Source organism: Stegodyphus dumicola, chromosome X2 (genome assembly GCF_044657685.1).
Source record: "Stegodyphus dumicola isolate Sdum_Otavi_A_Nest chromosome X2, ASM4465768v1".
Taxonomy (NCBI): domain Eukaryota; kingdom Metazoa; phylum Arthropoda; class Arachnida; order Araneae; family Eresidae; genus Stegodyphus; species Stegodyphus dumicola.
Window position 1 is genome coordinate 40,398,526 of NC_140781.1, and position 23,881 is coordinate 40,422,406.

At 33.1% G+C, this 23,881-nt stretch overlaps 1 protein-coding gene across 4 annotated transcripts in view; it reads left to right on the forward strand.

Annotated features, from left to right (window-relative positions):
- sl (small wing phospholipase C gamma 1) overlaps positions 1-23,881 on the forward strand; it is a 326,005-nt gene that overhangs the window by 281,629 nt on the left and 20,495 nt on the right. For all 4 annotated transcript variants that reach the window (XM_085809362.1, XM_085809364.1, XM_085809363.1 and 1 more), the window contains exons 30-31: positions 5,208-5,299; positions 19,575-19,729. In XM_085809362.1, the coding sequence (XP_085665488.1) occupies positions 5,208-5,299; positions 19,575-19,729 (247 nt within the window). The remainder of the gene's footprint in view (positions 1-5,207; positions 5,300-19,574; positions 19,730-23,881) is intronic.

Here is a 23,881-nt window from a genome sequence, read left to right on the forward strand (position 1 = left end):
AGATACACCCCATAGTGAATGACCCTTTACGGATATAGATGGAACGGTTTGTGCAGGTAACCCAGAAAACGAACAGTATTGAAAAAAACTATGTGTATTCTATGTATTTATGAGTTGTCCCTGATATATGACTGATAAGGCATTGGTAGTTTGAAAAATTGACTCAGGAAGTAGGAAAATTGACTCAGTAAGTTAGAAATGGTTATAGTTTGAATTGAAAATGATAAAACAGTGCTACATTGAAATATATTTTGAAAAATCAGTTGCATGAAAGTAAGATAAATTGTAAAAGAAATTATGATTTATAATAACTCTGATAAAGTTTTCATTGTATTTTTTCACAAGGTTCATACAATGCGAAATGCTTGAAAATTGACAAATACTTGAATGTTGAAACATCTTTTAATTAAAAGCTTGTTCAAATAAATTAAATTAAACACATTTTGAACAAAGTGCCAAAAATGTGGTCTTTTAAGTCTTCCAAAAATGTTAGGTGTTATGGTTATGCAATTTTCTAAAAGCAGTTCATGAGCATTCTCTTAGGATCTCCCTATTTTACATATTGTGCAAATTCATTTAAAGGCTTGTTAAAAACCACATTTTCTAGCTCTTTGACCTTCTTTTGAATCTGTAGATTAGATTCATGAATACCATGTTTCCCATTTGAAAATATGAAGAACATTGAATGGCATTTTTTGCAAAAAATTGAAATCACTTCAATCAAAAAAAATTAAATTCATCTTTGAAAGTGAGAGGTAATAGCCTGGCCTTTTTCAATACATATTATTTGTAAAGAATTAAATTTTTCTTAAAAAAATATAGGTTCATATCAGCCTACTCTTCTATCTGCAGCTGTATAATAGTAAAAATCGGCCTCCAATCTTCTGTAGATAATTTTAAAAAGTATCATTTTATGCCTTCAATCTTCTGTTTACACTGATTTATCAGCTCATCTATTTTAATATTATGTACTTCTAAAGTAGCAAAAGCATTTGTAGTTTATCATGTATTATTTTATTTCTGATGTTTTCAAGGTTATATTAAAAATTTTTCTTCAGTTTAGTGACAAAACTGTAAACTGGTTCAGGGAGGACTGTTCTGTATGCTCAGAATGAAAGCTTATTAAACTAAAATTAACTGCTAATAAAAAGAATACAGAAGTTTTTAGTCACCAAAGGCAAACTTCCTCTCAAGATCTACCATGCTTTAAGAATTTTTTTCTTTTGTTCTTTTAACCTCTTACTCGTTGTGCCCAACTCTCATATGGGCAGCCAATATGAACAATTTTTGTCATGCCTGTATCTCACACAGGCTCTACTTTTGCAAAAAAAAAAGTCAAGGGAATACCAATTTTTGTCGCACTCGTGTCAATTCTACTTACATAGATGTTATGCAGGTGGCAGCACAGTATTTGTAAGTTGATTGTATAATAGTAGTATGTAGATTCAGTTAAAGTGCTCATCAATTTTTCGTGTTTAATGTTTGTAAAATGAGTAGTTCAAGTGAACACGAGGATTTAAGTCTTGAAGAATTAGGAAGTGATTCATAAGGCAGCTTTTTGCAGATGCTTTTGATTCTTAAGTATCGGATTCTGAAGATAGTGACGATCCCGGGCAACTTTTACCAGTGCGCCAATGGAACCAAATTATGCCGAATATCCCAGATATTTGCTCTCTACGTTTTAAGTTCAAATTATTGCTAAAAGTTAATATTTCATTTCAAGCCAGTTCAGCCATTTTACAATATTATGAACATTTCATAAATGGTGAAATAGTGAGTATAATTGTAAAAGAGACTAATCATTATGCTGAGCAATCAGGTGATGTTGTTGGTAAAAGGAAACAGAAAGGTTGAAGAGAATGGAAGCCTGTATCGGCACATGAAATGCATTTGCTCTTTGCGCTTTCAGTTTTACAAGATATTATTTAAAAAAACCTGAAAAGCATGTATTGGGCTAAAAAAACATCAGTAGAAACTGCATCTGAATAAAGTATATCAAAAAGCGATTACTCGAGAGAAAGATATTATCATAGATTAAACACTGATGTTGTACAATGATTTTTATCCTGGTTCCAATACATACCTTTGAAACCTTGAAAACAGCAAAATTTGGTATCAAAACATACATGCTAAATGAATCTATTTCTGGTTATATATGGTTATTTATTATATATACTGGGAAAGATACTTTGTTTCATGGTAAATTCTAATTTCTCTCTGTACCTTCACAAAACTGAAATTATTATGACTCTGATGATGCCTTTATTGCAAGAATGCTACTGCGTCACCTTAGATAATTATTATACTTCACCAGAATAATGCGATATGCTTTTAACTTATCAAATAAATGTGGTTAGGAGTATTAGACAAAAAAAAAAAAAAAAAAGATTTACCTTTTGCACTGAAAAAAAAAAAAAACTGACGAAGTTATATCATTTAGACGTGGCAAAATCCTCGCTCTCAAATGGAAGGACAAAAAGAAAGTAACAGTGTTATGATCTTTTCATGATTCTGAAACTGTTGAAGTAATGACCCAAAGTAAAAAACTGAAAACAAACCCAAATGTAGTAATTGACTACAGTAAAACAATGAGAGGTGTCACTCTTGTAGATGAATACCTTTCTAGTTATCAGGTAGCAAGAAATGGTGTGGGGGGAATATTATAAAAAATATTCTTTCACGTTTTAGACCAGTCTGGGTTCAACGCTTTTCAAGTTTATAAAAAAATAGGTGGAAAAAGTCACATTTTAAGTTTAGATTGGATTTAATCGATAAAATAATTGTTAAATATCAATAAAATGTTATCCATTTTTCAAGACGAGGTTGTCTGTCAAGTTAAGCACCAGCAGATTGTTTATAGAAACTACATTTTTTTTAACTTATGCTACCTACAGAAAAAAAAAAAGGAAAACCCTTCCAGAGAATGTATTCATCAAGGAAGAATGCAAATGGAAAATGAATTAGGAGAGAAATGAGGTATTATTGTAAAGACTGCAATGTATGACTGTGCATACCATGTTTCAAACTTTTACCATACCCAGGAAAATTATAAAATTTTTGAAAACATATTACAGCTATTATTGATGTTGAATAAAAGCATCATCATATGCAGGTAATAGTGCTCATTATTTAAATGTATGTGTTTTCTTTCCCCTCTCCCAAAACTTAGATGTAATCTTAAACACCTGCATTGAAGCTTTTTTGCCTAGCTTCAATGCTGTAGCCTAACTTTCTGCTGTAAAAGGGAAGCCAAATATTAAAGTAAAATAAAGTAACTTAATAAAACATTTTACATATTTAAAAAACATAAATTTAAAGGAAAATATAGTGTTTTTAATATGAATTTATTTTGAATTTTAAAAACATTAAAAAAAAAAAAAAGAAGATTTTTGAATAAATTTTGTGATCAGTAAGGGGTTAATGACCTTTTTTGGTCAAAAAAAAATACTTTGCTAATGTTTAATTTAGTTAATGATTATCAAATTCTTTGTGTGTTATGTATATTATGTATATTTACTTAAAAACAAACTTCTGTCGCATTTTCTGTATATTTCTATTTTTGCAAGTTGTATATATTATTTTTTATAATTTGTTAATTACCTATCTACAGAATATGAGCAGATAAATTTTTCAACGTTGGACATTTCAAGACAAGCAAATTCATATATATTTTTTTCAGAAAAATCCGGTGGTTAGGTGACCTTTCTTGTTGGTAGAGAAGTTTGTGAGAAGGCTATGACAAATTTTAGCATTCTCAGTTACTTATAAAAGATTATACTTCACAAGTAAATCTCTGTAGTTGAGCTCATATCTCATGCCATTCTTACTCGCATTCTGCGTTTCCCCCTGCCAAAAAGAAAAAGGAAACAAACATCAAGTTTTTCATGAAATAACAAGCTATCTTCCAGACTTTAGTAAATGCAATATATAGAGAGAGATAGAGAGAAAGAGATAGAGATACATATATATGTATCAGTAAAAAATCTTACATTTGCATTAGAATGGGAATACAACATATTTAACTTAAAGCAATATTGATAATACAGATTCAAAAGAGAGAATTGGTTTATAAATTCCCATTATAAATAATAGTGAAGTAAACCAAATTATTTTGATTTATCCAGAAAATTTTAAAATTATATTTAAAGGGCATTTGAAGAAATTTCAGATTAAAAAAAGTGACATGATGGTTTTATAGCTCCATTTAAATAAAAACTAAAGATGCTAAGATTACTAAGATTAAAATCTTACAGTAGATCCTGGGTCAGAATATTGATAGAAATTCAGTGTCAGAAAAGGCAATCATACAATACCTACATGTCAACTGATATCCCGAAAATCTGATTCCATTGCAGTAAAAAACATTGACTGTTAAAATTGTCCTTCTCTTTCAACAATGATATCCCATTCATTGGAGGTAAAATGAAGTAACAGGAGAGTTAAGCAGATTCATCAGTAGTTATTATAGAGAAGCATGACAGAGCGGATGTGTATACGAGTCAGTTTCCTTTAGAAAGTCCTCCACGAAGGCATCCCTCCCCTTAGGCAGATAGCCTTAGTGTGCTTTGCCATAATTAAATACACACCAACACCATGACAGAGCGAAACAAATGATTTCAAGTTTTCAGTTCTCTCAGAAGAGTAAGTCAGAGAATGGCCATGGACTGGTTGAAAGATCTCACCAAGGTCAATAAATTTAGAAGTGTTTTCTACTATGCCGAACAGAGTAGTATAATTTTTTGTTTTGTAAAATGCTGCATTTCAAAACATTGGTACCCAGAACCTTCATAGAATAGTTCACAAAATACTTCATAAACCATCATAGTTCAATAAAATACTGGTTTTATAGATTACATATCATCTCAGGAAATGGAAATTCTTTTTCAGTCTTTATCCTAACATTCCTTATTTTTCAAATTAGTATTGTTTTACAGTAAAGAATTAGTTTTATTCAAATACAGTGTTTATATTTAAGAATGGTTTGCATGCTAATATTTAATTACTAATGTTGCAGCTGAAATGGTTCGGACCACAAATCGAATTAAATGGATAGGAAGCAAGATATGTTATATAATTATTGCATGTATAATAAATGTGTAACTGTAAAATTTGAATATGTTGTAATTGTTATTTGTGTTATTCTGTAAACAATGGGGAATTTTTTAAAAGCACTAACTATAGAAGATGACTGTTGTATGTAATTTTAGGTTATCGGTCTGTGGCACTGAAAAATGAGTATAGTGAAGAATTGGAACTCGCTTGTTTACTTGTACATATTAATATTCAGTATCATCATGCAGTAAGTATTAACAGACATTTGTCTTCTCAATTTTTAAGATGTCATCAGTTTCCTAAATTTTGAAATTTGATAAACAGTTATTAAATAACTAATGGCTCTAATAAAAAAATTATCAATTTTTCAATCTCACCGAGTTTTAAGTTACTGCTTTTGCAGTGAAGTAGAATGTTAAAAAGGTGAACAAAATATGTGACTGTTCTGTGTACACATATAGAAAGGATTGAATAATTGTAAGAAAAAAAGAGAGAGAGAATAGGACCTGTATTTTCCAATTTAGGTTGTTTATTGACATAATTTGAATTGTATTTTCCATGCCCTGTTAGGATAACTAAGCCATTTGTTATATAGCACTGAACTGATAGACATTTCTTGCGAAAAAAACTGAGCTTTTTCGAAATAGCATGCTGATCTTTTGTAGCAATATTTAGTTATGTATAAATATGAAATTTCATAAAACAATTTTATTTACAGCAACTCTTAGCTACTGCTCATCACAGCTTTATACACATTGTACATGTAGTGTACATATGCATACACATGTATGTGTCTATACAGTGTGTCCACTAAAGTCCTTACTTGGCCTTTATTTTTGCAAAGTTGGTCATAGATATACTCTTTCAGTTAGAGAAATGTTTTAATTGATATAAAGATTCGTGTTTGGACATTTTTTAAGTTAAAGACATCAGTTTTGCAAATATTACAATATCTAGCTTTTTATATGCAGTGGCATAACTAGAACTCTTGGGCAACATAATAAATTTACAGTACTGCCCAAAAAATCCATGTTTCCAGGGGCCAAAATTTTGAGGATGATTTTTATCAGATCTTGATTACTAATTAAAAAATCTGATATGGACACCACGACTTCCTTGTAAACAGCCTATTAAATTATATACATTTTTTGCTGTCCTTTATCTAAACATAGTTCCTCATATGATTCTAATTTAATTAACCAATTTCTGAAGGCAAAAAGAAAATAACATAAAAAATTGCAAATTTTGAACTAAATATACTGGTCAGTTTTTGTTGCATGGAAGTCAAACTTTGTTTTTTTTTTTTTTTTTTTATGAGTATAAAATTGTTCCGGAAATTGGAAGATCAGAAGAAAATTTATTTAAATTTGGTTATATGCTTTTTTTTTTTTTTTTTTTAAATTTGACATTGCCAAAATATATTTTGTCATTTAAAACATTTCTAAATGGAGAACTATGACTACGACCAATGACTGCGAAAATAAAGGTTGGATTATAAAGTATTTTTCCCACCTTCTTAACGTGCCTTCGTGGTGTAGTGGTCTTCATGCTGAGCGCGTATTCCAGAGGTCCACGGTTCAATTCTTGGCAAAGGCATTGCTCATTTTTCACGTCTCCTGCTTCCAAAAAAATACCTAATGTCTGTACAGGGTAAGGACTTTTAAACTGGGTAAGAGTATGGATATATATATAATGAGAGAGAGTCAGATAAATACTGATATTTGCAATAAAAAAGTGAAGTGCACAGCTAAATATTATAGCAGTCCCATGTACAAAATTTCAATGTTCTATGGCTGATTGTCTTTTATGTGAGTTATGCGAGATGTGTATCTCTATATATGTAATGATAGCACAATTTTCGAAGCACTGATGTAAGAACACTGAGGCGTAGAAGCATAGCAATGTTGTTTAGCATAGATACTTGATCCACATTAAAGAGGAACAAATAGAGCCGGATTAACTTCCTTTTTTATTTCAAGTCACATTTGTGGCCGCAATTCACTTGGCACTCTAATCGTGCCTATTTCCAGAGCATATACATTTTTGATACTATGGCGATAGAAGTGAGCATAGATGATTGCAGCAGCTTCTTGTCAGGATAAAAGCATAAGCAAAAAGTGATGCAGGGATTCAGAGAAAGTGGGGAGGGAGTCAAAAGTTTCAGTTCTAGTTAAAAAAAAGTTTTACTTTACAGTTATTTTATTGGGCAAGAGGTATCTGCGTTATGTAGGATCGTATGATTAATTTGAGTGATGCAGTTTAGACTTATGGTGCTATTTTTAAGGTAGAGAGATGAAATCCTCAAATTAAATAAAAAAATTAAAAGAGGTTATAGTCAATTAAAATTAGAAGTTTGTTTTCATACTTTTTATCTTACGTAGATATATATATCCATCTCTCTGTTTCTCAATAGTAGATAGATATCGATAGTTATGTATGTATATGCAAATGTACACATGTCACGAAAAAAGTCCATTTCAAACCCATTTTATAATCCTTTTTAGAAGGAAGAGCCCTTTATTCTGTCCATACATATAGAAGTCAAAAAAAAAAAAAAAAGTCCAAATGGATTTGGGAACATTCAAAATGAATATTTCCGTTGAAATATAATACCCGACATTTTGATGTGTGTAACACTGAATTTAAGTTTTATGAGGGCATCTTGACCATAGTATTTATAAAATAATCCATCTTCTTTTAGGTTTAACCATGTGAATGTAGTTCAGCAGGACATTCAAGGGCCCCTATGCACTAGCATTTCTTGCATACTCTTATTTATGCCACTTTTTATACATTCTACCAGTCCCTGTGCATCTATCCAGGAAAATGTTTTATTGGCTATCGGGGGGGGGGAGTTTAACTCTCAGGCTGCCAAGATTTATCATGATATTAAACTCCAAAATCAGCAATTTTTGAAATCACAATCAGTTTGCATTGAGGGGCCAGTTAGTAAATAGAATAAATCGAAGCTGATTCCCTCCCTCCTTAAATGCCATGATACTGTTTTGTGATTTACTGTTATCTTTATTGCATAATTTTGTTACATTGGGCACATGGAAAGAATTTCTGTACAAGTAATTTATAATGTTCATATTCTAAAAATATACTATTTGTATTGTTTTGAAGTTTTATTACTTTAGAATCATAATCTGGTAATTGTAAAATATTCATTAAAGTAGAAATGTTCTGTGAAGCAGAATGTGTCAAGGATACAAATTCTCCTTCGAAGCTCAAGTTGTAAACTGAGAACAAAAGTAAAGTTCTCTGCAAGTGAAAATTTTCATCCCTCTTATTTATTACTGTTGCAGAATATTTCTAAAATAATTAACCAATGTCAGGAAAAGAATAATTTTTCTTACCTTGCCTTCTTGATAGTGGCAAGCATCATCACAGTTATCCGAAAAGATGTATATGAAATTACAAACAAAATACATTTATTTAATGCATTAACAGATGTTCAATATAAAATAAGATTAAATAGATTTTTCACAATATATATATTAACAGAGCATTCAATAATAAGCTTATCATGAGAGAGTTTTAACACTGTCCTTACATATCCACATGAAGGAGTGAGAAGAAAGGAAAGAAAAGGCAAGTCACTCAGTTACTCTTCTATAGATCCCAGATTAGATTGTGTATCGCGATTGGCAGCTGTTCTTCAATGCGTACCAACACCCCGACTTGATGGACAGGATGACCATATGTAGTGACTCTCGAAGTTTCTTGAACATAGGCTTTCTTAGCGGTTTGCTTAGCAGGTCTGCGATCACGTCGCAGTTTCTGCATTAGTCTAGGCTTTGTAGGCCATTTGTTGGAGTTCGCGCAGATAGTCGTATTTGACATCTATATGTTTTTTCTTTAACTATTTTTCTTTGATTGTGAAAGTTTGATGCATGACTTATTATCTTAATCGAGATTAATCGTTAGATTCTCTTTAGATGCAGTTGTTTCCTAGTTTGAATATATATTTGCAAATGGATTTTCTAGTTGTACTGTCATTTCCCAAACTGCATCTGAATATGCAGTTAGTATAGGTTCTTGAATTTTCTTAAAGATCAGCTTCAAGTTTTTAGTTAAGTATCAAATGACTTTCTTGACAGAATTTCAAACTACCTTCTGAGGTTTTTCATTTCTTCTACTCAGTAGATTGATGGTGCATGCTATATCGGGTCAACTGATTGTTGCAGTGTATGGTAATGCCCCTAATGCTTGCCTATATTCTGAATTGTCTTCTAGAAGATAATCTTCATTTTATAGTTTGCAGTAGTTTGTTTCTATTGGGTATATGTTGGTTTTCCATCTTGAAGTCCAAATTTTTTAACTATTTCTTCGATTTTATTCTTTTGATTTATGGCAAAGGTGCCATCTTTACATCTTTCAATGTTTATGCTGAGGTAATAGGTGACTTCTTCTAGGTCATTGATTTCCAGTTAATCTTTTATTTGTTGGATTGTTTTCATTGTGTCTTCTTTGGTTTCACTTCCAATAAGTATATCATCTACATATGTTATATATGTGAATTTTCATAGTTGTTTTTTAAAAATAAGCAGGGGTTTTCTTTACTTTGTTTAAATCATATGTTTAGAAATATTTTTCCAATTTTCAGATTCCAAGCTCTAGCATTAGGCCCACCAGTGGCCAAGCGGTAACGTCGCTGAACGCTGGTAGTTCGGTCCGAGGTTTGAATCCCGCGAACGGACTGGTTGCATGGGTGTTTTCGTGGTTTTTCCCCGTGTGTAACGTGTATACGAACCAGCTCCCCTTAAAAAGTCCTCCACAAAGGCATCCCTCCCTTAAGGCAGATACAGGGTTCGTACGGTCCTTAAGAGTCCTTAAATTTTTTTAAATCGATTTTTGGTCCTTAAAAGTCCTTAATTTTGGTCAAAATCAGCAGAAGGTCCTTAATTTTAATCATCTGAAATTTCTGTCTGTTTTTATGACTGCCATTTTGAGTCTGAATTAGCATTTTGGAGGAATATTTTTGGTGATTCACTGACACATATGGTTATCTTTTGAATGGGTTATAATTTGTTTCTATTTCTAATATAAATGATGGGATACTCGAGTTTCTAAGCAAGAAGTGAAACATAAGCATCTAAATTTGGCGACTTGTCAACATTTTGGCGATTTTAAGATCAGTTTCTATAGATTTATATCTATTATCTGGTACAAAACCGCTCTTAGCAAAAGCAAAATTAGTTATGTAATTAATTAAAAATGTCTTGTTTTTAATTTTTTCATAGTAAGAGTTTTTCCAATGCAATTGTCTCACATTATTCAAAATTCTCAGAATGGCCATCAGTTTTGTCTATAAAATTAATTTTATACTTTTCCCTACTTTTTTTTTTTTTTTTTCCCCAAATTATTTCTGTCTTTTTGCTGTTACAGAATTGGTAGGGATAATTTTTCTCTAGTATTTTAGACATTGCAGCTTGGAAAGTTTAGAAGGATTTGAAAGCAAGATTTATAGACCCACGATTCTAGAAGATTCGAGAAATATGTGACAAAATGAAAAATGTCTCCATGGTATCAACATGTAATGGATGTATTTTACAGAAAGTTGCGATGAATTTCTTACCTTTTGGAGAACGTCTGGAAGAATAATGAAAACATAATATTTGAATGTTTTACTTCTGATACTAGAATCTTTTTCCTAACATGTTTATCTTCCCTTTATTTTCTCTACTTCTCACTAGACACAAGTATGGAAAATATCAAAACTGCTTCTAATCTTATCACATGGCCAGACATTATAGAAAGGGATTTTTTTATTAATAAAGAAATTGAAAATTTACAATTTAAAAGATTCATCTAATATGTCTTAACGCATCAACACATAGCTGGCACTAGGCATTTCCCACCTGATGCAATCTCTGTGGATCCTAAATTCTGCTGCCTAGTGCCTTTCTAAATTCTGCTTCCAATGCCTGCTCTAAATTCTAAAAGTTTTGCTATTTCTAGATTTTGTTGTTCGGTGTGTCACTAAGTTCTAAAAATTCTGCCACATCCAGCTTTGTAACCGGGCTTTACCATATATACTTCATATTTCTTCTGCATGTTCATATTACTAAAGAAATAAAATTAGCTAATTTTTCTATGCATTCAGTGTTTTTTAGAATAACAGAAATCCTTAGTTAGATTTAAAAATTCTAAAATGAAAAGGAAATATGTTGAAGAAAGAAACTGAGTACATAAAGAAAATTACACTTCAAAGATATGTGCAGTTGTTATTATGTAACTTACCTGTTATTTATGATTTCAGCTTTTCACTTAATGATTCAGTCGAGGGTTTGGGGCTATTTAACTATTACCAGATCAAGTAAACCCTCATAGGTACCTTGTGGAGAGGTTGATAAGTTAGAAGATAAGCACGCAGAAACTAGCGAGAGCATTGGTTTGCATATTGAGACAAATTTCTAATTGTCAGAAAAGATGCTTAAAGAGAAGAAAACCGATATAAACTAGCCAAAATGTTTGTGAAGGCTTCAAATTAAAATGAAGAATAAATATTTTGTTGAGTGTTGTTGTTACAAAACATAAATGTTGTTGTTACAAACATAATGTTGTTACAAAACATAAATGTTTTGTAGCTTTTAATGTGTGTCCTAATATCGTTTAAGAATCAATCTCATAAATTATATATATTTTAAACTGTGAAAATTTATTAGCTTTTGATTTTAATAGGCTTTTTTAACAAATATTGTTAAAAAATAAAATTTAATAGTGGCCATGTAAATCCATTATGACTAAGGTTATCTAATTACCTAATTTAATTATTTATAACTAACTGCTTACCCTTAAAAATTATGTCTGCATATTAAAGCGAGTTATTGCCTTTCATTAACTCTCACTGTGCTCACAAGATAAAACACATAAATGTAAAAATTCAAGTAAAACTTATTCTTTGCACCTAGTGAAACTTAAAAATGATACAAAACAACCTATCATCTCTGGTACTTTAATCGCTTATTGGAACATTAAAGTATATTAACTGGGCTACAACCCCTTGGAACTCTACACAAAGCTATAACACTAACTGCATCAAACAGAGCCTGACTAACTTTCAACACTTCCCAACTGTGTCTACATCAGGCCTTTCAGGTTTGTTCTAATGAGCATGTCTCTCTCTAGACAAGCAACAGCGGTGACAACCTTCAGTCTTTTGTTATGAGTCATGCTGATTATGATCTTACTTATCATTTTAACCTATGCCTTTTAACATAAAATCTACCTGCTAAACTTCTAGACTGACTAAAAGTATGTGACAAAATGAGATATAAAAAAAACTGACATAAAGCTTAACTATTAGTAAAACGTAAATGTCACTTATCTTCTTTCAAATATGTCCAACTATTGTAAGTGTAAAATAGTTAATGCTACTTGATAAATTTCATACAGTTTATTTTATTCTCAAACTTATTAATAATTATGTTATTAATTCACGTTTAGTAATAATGCGTACTACTCAGGGATCTATTTTATTTTTAGAATGGTATTACAAAAATGAAAATCAGGCATAGAAAAATATTTTTAATTGAATTTATTCAGTTCCCATTTGCTCATAGGTCCTTAATTTTTTTTCATTAATGGTCCTTAAAAGTACTTAATTTCCATGTGCAGAAATGTGTACGAACCCTGAGATAGCCCTCGAGTGCTTTGCCATAATCTAATAAACCAGTCAAGCTCTGGCAGCTTGTTTTAGTTCATATGTTGATTTCTTCAGCTTGCGAACTTTATTTTTGTTTCCAGCTTTTGCTTATCCTTCAGGTTGAGGCATGTAAATTTCTCCTTCTAGTTCTCTATGAAGGAAAGCTTCTTTAACATCAATTTGTGTCACAGACATGTTTTTATATGAAGTTGCACATAGAAAAACCCATAGAATTGTTTATTTTACCTCAGGAGCAAAGGTTTCATTATAGTCAGATTCAAACTTTTGACTAAACCCTTTTGCAACTAATCTGGCTTTGTATCTTTCTATTTTTCCTGCTGCAATGAGCTTGGTTTTGAAGGTTCATGTCCAGCCTATTGGTTTTCTTACTTTTGGTAAATGAACTAATTCCCAAGTGCTGTTTTTGTATAGTGAATTAATTTCTTCTCGAACAACTATCAACCATTTTCTTCCAAAGTTTGAATTTCCTTCCAGATTTTGGGTTCGGGACAGACTGGATATTTTGCGTGATATCTGTAGGGATCAGGAGGTTTACCTTTTATGTTTCTGTTCAATCATCTGAGTTCTAAAGATTCTTCATCAAATTGTGATAGGTCTTCTTTTTCAGGCTCTTCAATTTTTATTTCTTCTTCATCTGAGCTTTCTTCCTAAGGATTTTATTTGTCTTGGTTGAAAGATATGCTTACAAGCTCGTTAATTCGACAGTCTTCAATAATTCGAACAGATAAAGCTATGATTTTGTCTCCAGGAATTAAAATTCTGTTGCCTTTACTTCTGCAGTCATAGCCGACCAGTATTCCTTCTATAGCAGTATCATTCAGTTTACTCTTTTAGATTTATGTATGTAAGCAAAAGCCTTGCATCCAAATGTTCTCAGATGAGAGAGGTTGGGTTTCTTGTTATTCCATAATTCATATGGTGTTTTCTCATTGGGTTTCACAGGCATATGATTTTGCATGTAATTTGCAGTCAGCACTGATTCTGTCCAGTATTTGTAAGGTTGACCTGAATTGGCTACAAGACATCTTGTCATTTCTAATAAAGATCTGTTTTTGCATTGTGCTTTACAATGCGGTACAGTTAGCTGTTGATTTATACCACGTTTTATGATATATTCTTCAAGTGCTTGCGTATTCACTACTATTATCACTTCTTAGCATTTTTACTTTTCTTCTGAATTTATTGTTTGTACAAGCAATAAATTGTTTTAGTTTAGAGCTTACTTCATTTTTTCTTCTCATTAGGTAAATCATTGTAAACCTACTGTAATCATCAATAAAAGTTACAAAGTATAGGTAACCACTGACAGACGGTGTTTGTACTGGTCTTAAAACATCAGTTTGAATGAGTTCAGGTGGTTTGGATGCTCTAAATTTTGATTCTTTGGGATACAGAAAATCAGTTAGTTTACATTTTGTGCACTGAATGCATTTGGTATCATGTTTACAATTATCTAGTCTGATTCCTTGAGAATTTCTTTGTTTACAAGTTGTTTGATTGCATCATCGTTTCTGTGACCAAGGCGTCTATGCCAAAGTTGAAGACTGTTTTCATTTTTGTACTGAAATGCTGCATAAACTGATGGTTCATTATTCCTGTCGATTGATTTAATTTTGTAAATATTATTAGTTGCATGACATTTTAGAATAATTTGATCTCCTCTCGCAATCATACATTCATTTCCTTCAAACAAAACTGAGAGTCCCTTTTCCATTATTTTCTTAGTTGAAATTAAATTTGTTTCTAATTCAGGAACATATGAAACTTCCACTAAAAGAAATACGTTTATGTTTTGTTCAGGATTTAATGTTTTAAAAGACAGTTCCTATTCCTGTAGATTTAAGACTTTGCCCATTTGCAATTATGATGTCCAAAGGATTTTTGGATTCAAACTCTGTGAAACATTTCTTATTATTTGCTAAGAGATTACTTGTGTAACGTAAAATTTATCAAAATACCAAAAAATCAGAACTACGCCGAGACTATTCATCAATGGTTGTTCTGCACAGGTTCTTAATATATGCATATAAACCTTAATAATAATTAGACACAGTGAGTCTACTATTAGAATATCTGTTTACAATTTCAGTATTTATAGAAAAAGAAATAAATCTTATCTACTTGGATTCTGCACATGCTTCTTGATGAATAACAATTTTATTAATACTTGACATAAGCATTTTCATAGTTTCCTTGAATTAAAGCAGGAACTAGGATATTACTCAATAAACAGAACAAAAATACAATATAATATAATTCAATTCATATCAACATTAAATTCATAGAACACTTCTATCACTAAGCAAACACGGATCAGAATGTACATGACAACGCTGAAAACTGGTGCCATCCACAAAAAAAAAAAAAAAAAAAAAAAAAAAAAAAAAAAAACATACATAAAATTTGCGTCATTAAAACATTAGTACATTAAAAGTCTCATGTTCATTCAATAAAGGTATTCATAAAACAAAGTCATGGATATCTCCCAAAGTTTATTGATGGCATTATGTAACATACTCCCACCTTGATTTGCCACCTTTGAGATAAATCAACAAAGTTCGAATGTTCAACAACCCAGTCTCTTAGGTATCTTGATTACTCTACCACTTCTTGACGTCCGAGAAGCTGCTGAAACATCCTTCTGAATTAGACTGTCATTCTGTGATGTTGCGGGTGGGTCATTAGTAGGATGTTGATCTGGTATAATAGGCTCCCCAGAAAAATTAACTTCTAGAGGGTAAATCTTTTGGACTGGACGAACGAGATGACCAAGTGGAGTTTTGACTTTGGTGACTCTCACATGGCTGTCTCTCCCTGGGTACAGTTCTTCAATCAAGAGTTACAACACCTGCGGGAGACCATTATTTAGCTCTTTCAGGCTGAAGGAGGAGAAACATACTATGCCTCTGCTCATGGCAGATTATTTGGTGATAACAAGAAGAATCTCAGCTACTACAGTGTGCAGATGCCTTTGCTATGCAGATCTGTATGCAAGATGACCAGTTGTTTATGTCCCCTTGACCCGAGAACACAGAGGTGCCCGTTTATGTTAGGCAAGAGAACATGTCTCCTGGACAAATCAACAATGGGCATCTGCTCTTTTCGCAGACAAGTCCAAGTTCGCAATGGAGAGTGATTTAAAAAAGGTCGTCAGCTGATCTGGAGGGAACAATGCACTGGATACAACTAACCCCACATTATGGGAAAACCGAGGTACAAAGGTGGTGGAATAACATTCTATGTCACATTCATTAAAGAACTGTTTGGTGAACATGCCATCTATCTTTTTTTTTTTTTTTTTTTTTTTTCCTACGTTATTTTATTCTCAAATTGGACACAAAAAACATGCTGTTCCTCAACTTTTGGAAGGCAGTGTATTTGTATAGTGTATGTTGGAAGATATTCTGAAGCATGAAAAATGTGGCTTAAAATTTTGTTCATCAGCTAGCTGTTATTGTTTACTTAAAAAAAAAAAATTGCTGCATGTAAAAGTGTAGAATGTAATAGTTTGAACTAAAATTTCATAAGTATTTATCCTTTAACATGTATTTTTTAATTTGTTCCTTGGTTCTGCCCCCTCTCGTCAATAATTTAGTTTTTTTTTTTTTTTTTTTTTTTTTTTTTTAACTATCTCAGCTTTGGAAAATCCTTTTTGGATTGATATTTTTCCTCTCCAGAAGATATATATAAGAAAATTTGGTCGGGTTTTGCTAAAAGATCTCACATGTCCAAAATTATAATCATCTAAAAAGGTCTGCTATATGGATAAGTCTCTTAAACTGAGACCTTGTGTTTGACTGAATATTTATTTAGTCTTGCGATCTTTTTAAATGTCCTGTACAATCCAGTATTAGCCACAATCATTTCTCATTTCAAAATGTATGCTATAAAATATTAAGTTCAATTCAATATGTAGTTCAACATAATTTTACTATGCATGATTTTAATTTCCCTATAACATAGAATTATTTTTAGCATACAGTCAATTTTTAATACATTTGTTGCTATTGTTGTGACTTACCTCACTTGTGCGACAGTAGCATCAAAACAAGCCCGTGGAATTGATCATGACAAGCAGTGCAAAAACACCTGTCACTAGCAAGTGCCTTGAGCATCATACAGGTGACAATCCGATTTTGCTCAGTTCAACCCCCAATTTTGATGGAGAGTATCCCAGGGGGGATGGGTCCGAAGGTCTTCCACCCCTCTTCTATTACCACCAACCTCTCAAGACAACTTTTGGCTCACTCATATTTAGAGTACCCCCATGCTGAACAAACACTATACATTTGCAAACATCCATGCCTTTCCTAGGGTTAGAACGCGGGCCCTTCACTATGGCAGTCAGCATCGCTAACCACTATAATAATTGGACGACTATATAGATTTAAATTTGATAAGTGTTCCCGCAAATAGTAAGAGAGTAATTGTTTTATTATGTTTTCAATGTAAAAAGAGAATGCAGAGAAACTGTTTTAAATTTTGACTCTGTGATATTATAGAGTGCTGTAAAATTTAAAGAAAGCTGAAATGATTTTTTAAAGCTAAATTAAATTGTTAAAAATGAGTTTCAAAAGCAATTAACATTAGTCCATCGTGTTGATTTTAAAATAGGTACAAAGCAAAATTATTATTTTAGTCTCGTATTTTTGTTATTTGTTGGTATGCAGTGATGAACAGCCACCAGTACGATGATAGAGGATGTAATCTAGGTGCACTACGGAAGAGTTAACTGAGTGACTTGCCTTTTTTTCCCTCTTCTCACTTCTTTGCGTAGGCATGTAAGGACAGTATTAAAATTCTCTCACAATGACTAATTATTGAACGCTTTCTTTATATATATTATGAAAAATCTAATAAATCTTATTCTATTATTATTATTATATGTAAGATGTGTTCTTTTGCAATTTCGTGTAAAACTTGCTTTATCAAGACTATGATGATGACTACCGAGAAGACAAGCTGAAAAATTGTTCTTTTCCTTACTTTGGTAATTTGTTGTAGAAATATTTTATAACATCATTTGTCTGTATTGTTCAGTTTTTTCCATTATTACAATTGTTTTAAGGAGGAGAGTTGAGAGTCAGTTGGCACATTGGCTCTTAAAAAAGAGAGGGGAGGGAGTTGCTGCAAGTTAAAAGTGTTCTGTCTTACGACACATGTTGAAAATGATGTCCTTTTTCTTGAATTTGAATGAGCATGTTCAGGCAGGTTGCTATGTTCCAAGTAACATGATGCAACACATCTGGAATGATATAAAAAATGGCAACAGTGATGTAATTATTGAGTTCTTTTGCAGGGTGTGGATATTGTCTGTAAACTTGTTGCTTAAAAAAATCCTTTAGTAGTTCGGGCTTGATAGATCTGGGGACCTGGTGGGCCAGAGACCCTTCAAAATAATCCTGGAGCCAAAACATTCCCTCACATTTTCCATAGTTGAATTTGACATTTAAGAAGTGGCATTGCTGTGTATTTCACCAGCACAAATGTTCATTTGGTTCCAAAATGGCAATGAACCAAATCTTTTGGATTAAAATGGAAGTAAACGAAACCAAATCAGCATGGCTTCAAACTGCATAATTAAGTCTCAGTAAACTTCCCTGTCCACTGCAGTTTCAAAGAAGATGGGCACTGCTATGCACCATCTTAAAATGGTGCACCAGACACTGAATTTTGGTTCCAATTGGTGGCCGAGCGATGAAGTCGCTGAACACTGGTAGTTCGACCTGAGGTTCAAACCCTATGAACAGGCTGGCTGTGTGGGTGTTTTCATGGTTTTCTCCATGTGTAATGTGTATATGAACCAGTGTCCCTTAGAAAGGCCTTCACAAAGGCATCCCTCTCCTTAGGCAGGTAGCCCTTGAGTTCTTTGACGTAATCAAATAAACCAAACCAAACTACAGACTTTGAGGAGGAAGGTGAGACTCAGAGAAGAGGTTTGGCTTTTCAAAGCTCCCTATTTGGTAATTTTGAGAAGAGACATAAAGGCTGAGAGAAACCATGCATTATGCAAGAGCTACTCTGTAGTCCAACACTGTGTTTTCATTCCCAGTAAATTCTTCTACCATACACAATTAAGATAGCAGTTCTTTTATAGTCTTTAAGAACTTGTGGGAGATATAGATATAATTTTAGCATTTTTCTCATTGCAATGTGGACTAAACCAAAAGGTTATTTTATTTCTTCTTCTGGCTTAGACATCACAAAATTTTGTCTGGGAATCTTGTCTTGGTGTCATGACTATTGTTCACTACCTCTTCTGCTAATATAGACCTCATATGCATGTATTTTAAGTTATACACAGACTCAGTTTCTTTCAATTTCTTCCCCATTCCCTGAATAGCACTTATTTCCAGAGTGTTTTCCCAAATTTTTAAGATAATTTAGCATAGTATTTTATAAACTAATTTGTTCTAATATAATGCTCCTCAATAAAGGTGTAGTCAAGGTTACTGAAGTGCATGGTAGAGGCCAATCTCACAGTAACAGCACCAAACAAATTGAGAACTCACAGTGAAACTGAAATGGAAACTTTTCTTATGCTCCCCTCCCTCTCCCACCTTCTTCCAGACTCTGTAACCATTTGACTCTCTATTTCTACTCTTCTCCTTAAACAACTGCAGTAGTGGACAGAACTGAACAATTAAGTCAAATATCAAATACAAAACTGAAGTAATGATTTTGTTTCGTACCTGTCATAAAATGAATGCACTGCATTTAAGATAAGCTTTTGGAAACATTGAAAGTAGTGATTTGTATGTTGTGATTTGCCGCTGAGTGTACTTCCCTTTTATATTATTATGTAAGATAAGAATAGGAAAGATAATTAGTGTGCATGAATTTTTTTTAGGATGAAGCAGATTCCTCTAGATTTTTGCAGCAATCAAGAAATCAGTCACATGAAGTACTGCAAAGGATAGAAGACCAAGATGCACTTGCTGATGAAGCTGGAGCTCCATTTATGCAAAATGCAGAAGAGCATTTCAGTACATATCAGGATAGAAGGTATGTTAAGTATTCATAATAAACTGTTTATCTTAGCTTCTCTTGCATTTTGCATTTTCACATTTATTAGCACCAAACATTTAATGAAGAAAGAATATTGGATGTCTGAAAAGTGGTCATTATCAACACTGCTCAATTTATTGCTGATTTTATTAAATTGTGGCTGGTGAGGGTACCAGACAGATGTGGGGGCAACACTATTTGTGAAGATGGCAAAGGGGCATTGAAGAAATTTAGGGAGTATGAACATACCTGAAAAACTTGAATGCTTAATTACTTTTTAGGGGGGCAAACTAGCATGTACTTGATTATATAAGTATTATAGCCATGCAGTTCATGAGAATTATGTTAGTTAGTACATCATACATCTGCCTGAAATTTAAAAAAAAAAAAAAAAAAATCTACCAAACTGTATTTCTAATGATAGCTAATATCTACAGCTGGGATGTCAAACTCATAGGTACACTTGGGCCAAACAAACAAGGTTTAACTTTAGGCGGGCCGCAAAAAAAAAAAAAAATAAAATAAATAAATAAATAAATAAAAAAGTGCCACAAAAATAATAAAGCAAAGTGTATGCACATGCATGCACCAATATATCATACAAAACTATGATTGGAAAACTGAGACCATGAGTTCGGCCACATTCGGCTATCAGGAGATGCGTACAAGTTCTGAGTGCACGTGTCCTCCAAAAGCCGAAGGTAGCTGAACGCAACCTACTCACACGCATTTGTAATTTAAGTAGTGTGTGTATCAGCTCGCTGTGAGTAATCTAACAACACTGAATAAATTATCGTTAATTACTTAGCAGTAAACATTTCATTTTTTTCTTCGTCGATATATTATTTTATTATTATGTATTATTATTTGCCGATATATTGGCCGGGCCGCAAAAATATTTGTTGTGGGCAGCGAGTTTGACATCCTTGATCTACAGTATCAAGTATTTTTTCAGCTTATGCAAGCATAAAGTAACTCTGAGAAAATGTCATTCAACCCAAGTGTAGAAATCCCTGGTTGAATTTGAATCAGCATTCCATTCTGCAGGACACACAGTAATGTCATTCAACCCAAGTGTAGAAATCGCAGGCTAGAGGACTCGAAGTTCAGTGAGATTTCATCAAATCATGCACATTAAATATAATGATTTAGTGTTGTGTTAAAAGACTGTATGGGTGTACTGAATGCATAATTTTTCCTGTATGACTGTTGGATTTTAAAAAAAAAAAAAAGAGAGATTACCTATTTGAACACGTGCACCTGCATACACACACACTCTCTCTGTTACACACACACACACTTATATATTGTAAAAGCCTGTTATACTGAAAATTTGAATACATGTTGAATATAAGCATGTCCCCCCCCCTTTTTTTTTTCCCATGTGCTTTATTTCTTCAAATTGCTAGTCTAGCTTAGCTTCTAACTTCTTTTATTTACACTGTATATTTTTATTTTCCAACCTTTTTCATTCTGTGAATTTCACGAGTTATGAATTCTGTAATGGTCATATTATTTTTTACCTTCTCACTAACTGAAAGTCATGTTTTGTTTTGAGTGCCAGATATTCAGGTTTTCTAGGAGAATTCTAGAGTTTGATAATTGCATTTACTGTTCTAAAATAATGTTTTCAGGACATGAGTTTGTCATGCTTTCCTTTCTCAAAATTTATGAGATGGAATAGGAAATTGAATGGACTCATGGTTCCAGATTTTAAGTTGGCAAAATTGTCTTTATCTCAAATTTTACTCTTGTTAAAGACTTTTTTTATCCAAGTGTCTTTTGATCCTTGTATGAGAATGTTGATTTTTTTGTGCATGGTTGTTGGTTTGGCTCCATCTGGCAATAGTTTTGTCACCGCTGCCCATTTTGCAAATCATTGTTCTTGGACAAAGCTTTCAGTTGACTCTCTTGTTATCAAAAAGTATAGTTCTGTCCTGGATGGCATGGCAAATACACGTCACGTTTTCTTATATATTCGTTATAGGCAGTCCTTGCATATTTGTGTGTTTATTTCAAATAGGCTTTTCAGGTTCAGATATGACAATGTCTTAGAATGTCATAAGAAGTACAATGTCATAAGAAGAGCTAAGATAAGTTAATATGAAAATATTGTTGTAACTTATGGGTTCATGGATGTCTCCCTATATAATTACTCAAGATGAAGAAGGAAGTTCACAATTTTTTGTAGTTTGTAAAATCCTGTACAAAAAATAATGAGCTCTGAACAGCTCAAGGAGATCATGGATATTAGGTAAATGCTTCTTAGCATTCAAGAAATATTGTTAATTCCTGATATCATTTACAGAATAAACTCCGAAGATCAATTCAGCTAACTCTCTTTGCATTGGATCAACAACTCAGATCTAACAACTGGCTCACAGAGCTCACATGCTATTGTATAAGGTGTTGCATAAATAACATGGTGAGTATGGTAGTACAATTTTTGAGATAGATCGTTAATAATAAATAATAGAATAGAATAAACAATATTTTGTTTTTGGTTGCTATAGGTTACCAGACTGGCAGCAGTTGTAGTAGGCAAGTCGCTGTAGTACTCCCCCTCCAGTGCTGACGATAACTTACAAATATTTTGGATTGATGCGAACTTGACAACCCGAGTGTGTTCTTGTCGTAGCATAATTCGGAAGTTGTGGTTTCTGTCAAAGGCTTGGAACACCTTGCACTGGAGTCCGTTAGAGAAAAATGTGGATCTTGAGATGGATTTTGCGATGGTGAAGACGCATTTGCTCCTGTGGCTTCTGGCGTCCAGATAAATGCTGGCTTAAGACGGTCGATACTAATGACAACTTCTTTTTCGTTGACCAAAATTTTAAATGTTTTTTTGTTTTGAGCTAGCACTTGATGAGGCTTTGAAAATTGTGATGCGAGAGAAGGCTTTAAAGCATCACATCTGAGAAAAACATGAGATGAGTTTCTAAGTTTTTATGCACGAACACAGTTTGTTTGCAATGAGCACTGACAGGAACTGGTCGCAATTTTGACATACAGTTGCTAAGTTGATGCACGAATGTAACAGGATCTAAGTTGCAGGTAGATGGATTGACTGAATGTACAAAATCCCCAGGAAAACGGAGATTAGTACCATATACCAGTTTGGCAGAAGAGGCATTCAGATCCTCTTTTAATGCTGATCGAAGACTTAGAAGTACAGCAGGTAACACATCAGTCCACTGTAATGCAGTGTGGCATCAAATTGATTGTTTTAAGGAGTGATGAAATCTCTCGACAATTCCATTGGAACTTGCATGGTGGAGGCTGGTTTTCACTTTGTACATGCCCAAATACTTAGTTAGTGACGTGAAGAGTTAGGACTCGAACCGACGCCCCTGGTTAGTAGAAATCTGTTTCAGAACTCCAAATCGAGAATTCCAAATGGTGTAAAATGCCTTTGCCACCATATCAGCTGAAATATCTACCAAAGGAACGGTTTCGGGCCAACGAGTAAATCGATCAATGCAAGTAAGGATATAGGAATATCCATTAGAAGGCGGCAATGGCCTGACCAAGTCGAGGTGCACGTGATTGAAGCGAGATGAGGGCAAATTAAAATTTTGAAGTTGGCTGGTGGTGCGTCTGGCAATTTTAGGTCTTTGGCACTTCAGGCACGAACGTGTCTAGGTGGCTGTCTTTTTGCATGCTAGGCCATACGAAATGTTGCTGTATCTGTTTCCTCAAAGCCTTGGTGCCAGGATCTAAGTAACTGAAAATCGCATGGTGAAACCCGGGGAAACATAAATCAAAATCTTGAATCCTGAACATCACAATAAAGTGATTTTCCTGGTGACAGCTGCATAGAGTGCAAGTTGAGATTGGTGGAAGATTTGCTTTTCAAGAGGGTTTGTAGTTCTCTGAATCCTGGTGTTGTTCATCTGCAAGGGCAGCAAAGTTTATTGGTGAAGGAACAGCTAGTTCTTCAACACGAGACAAGGTGTCTGCAACAATATTTTGTGATTCCTCAATATAATGGATATCTATTGAAAATTTCCCTATGAAGTCTGGGTGTCTCATTTGACAAGGAGAAGGTATGTCTGAACGCTGTTGAAAAGCATAGGTTAAGGGTTTGTGATCTGTGAAGATCATGAAAACGCATCCCTCTAGCATATGTCAAAAATATTTCACAGCTTC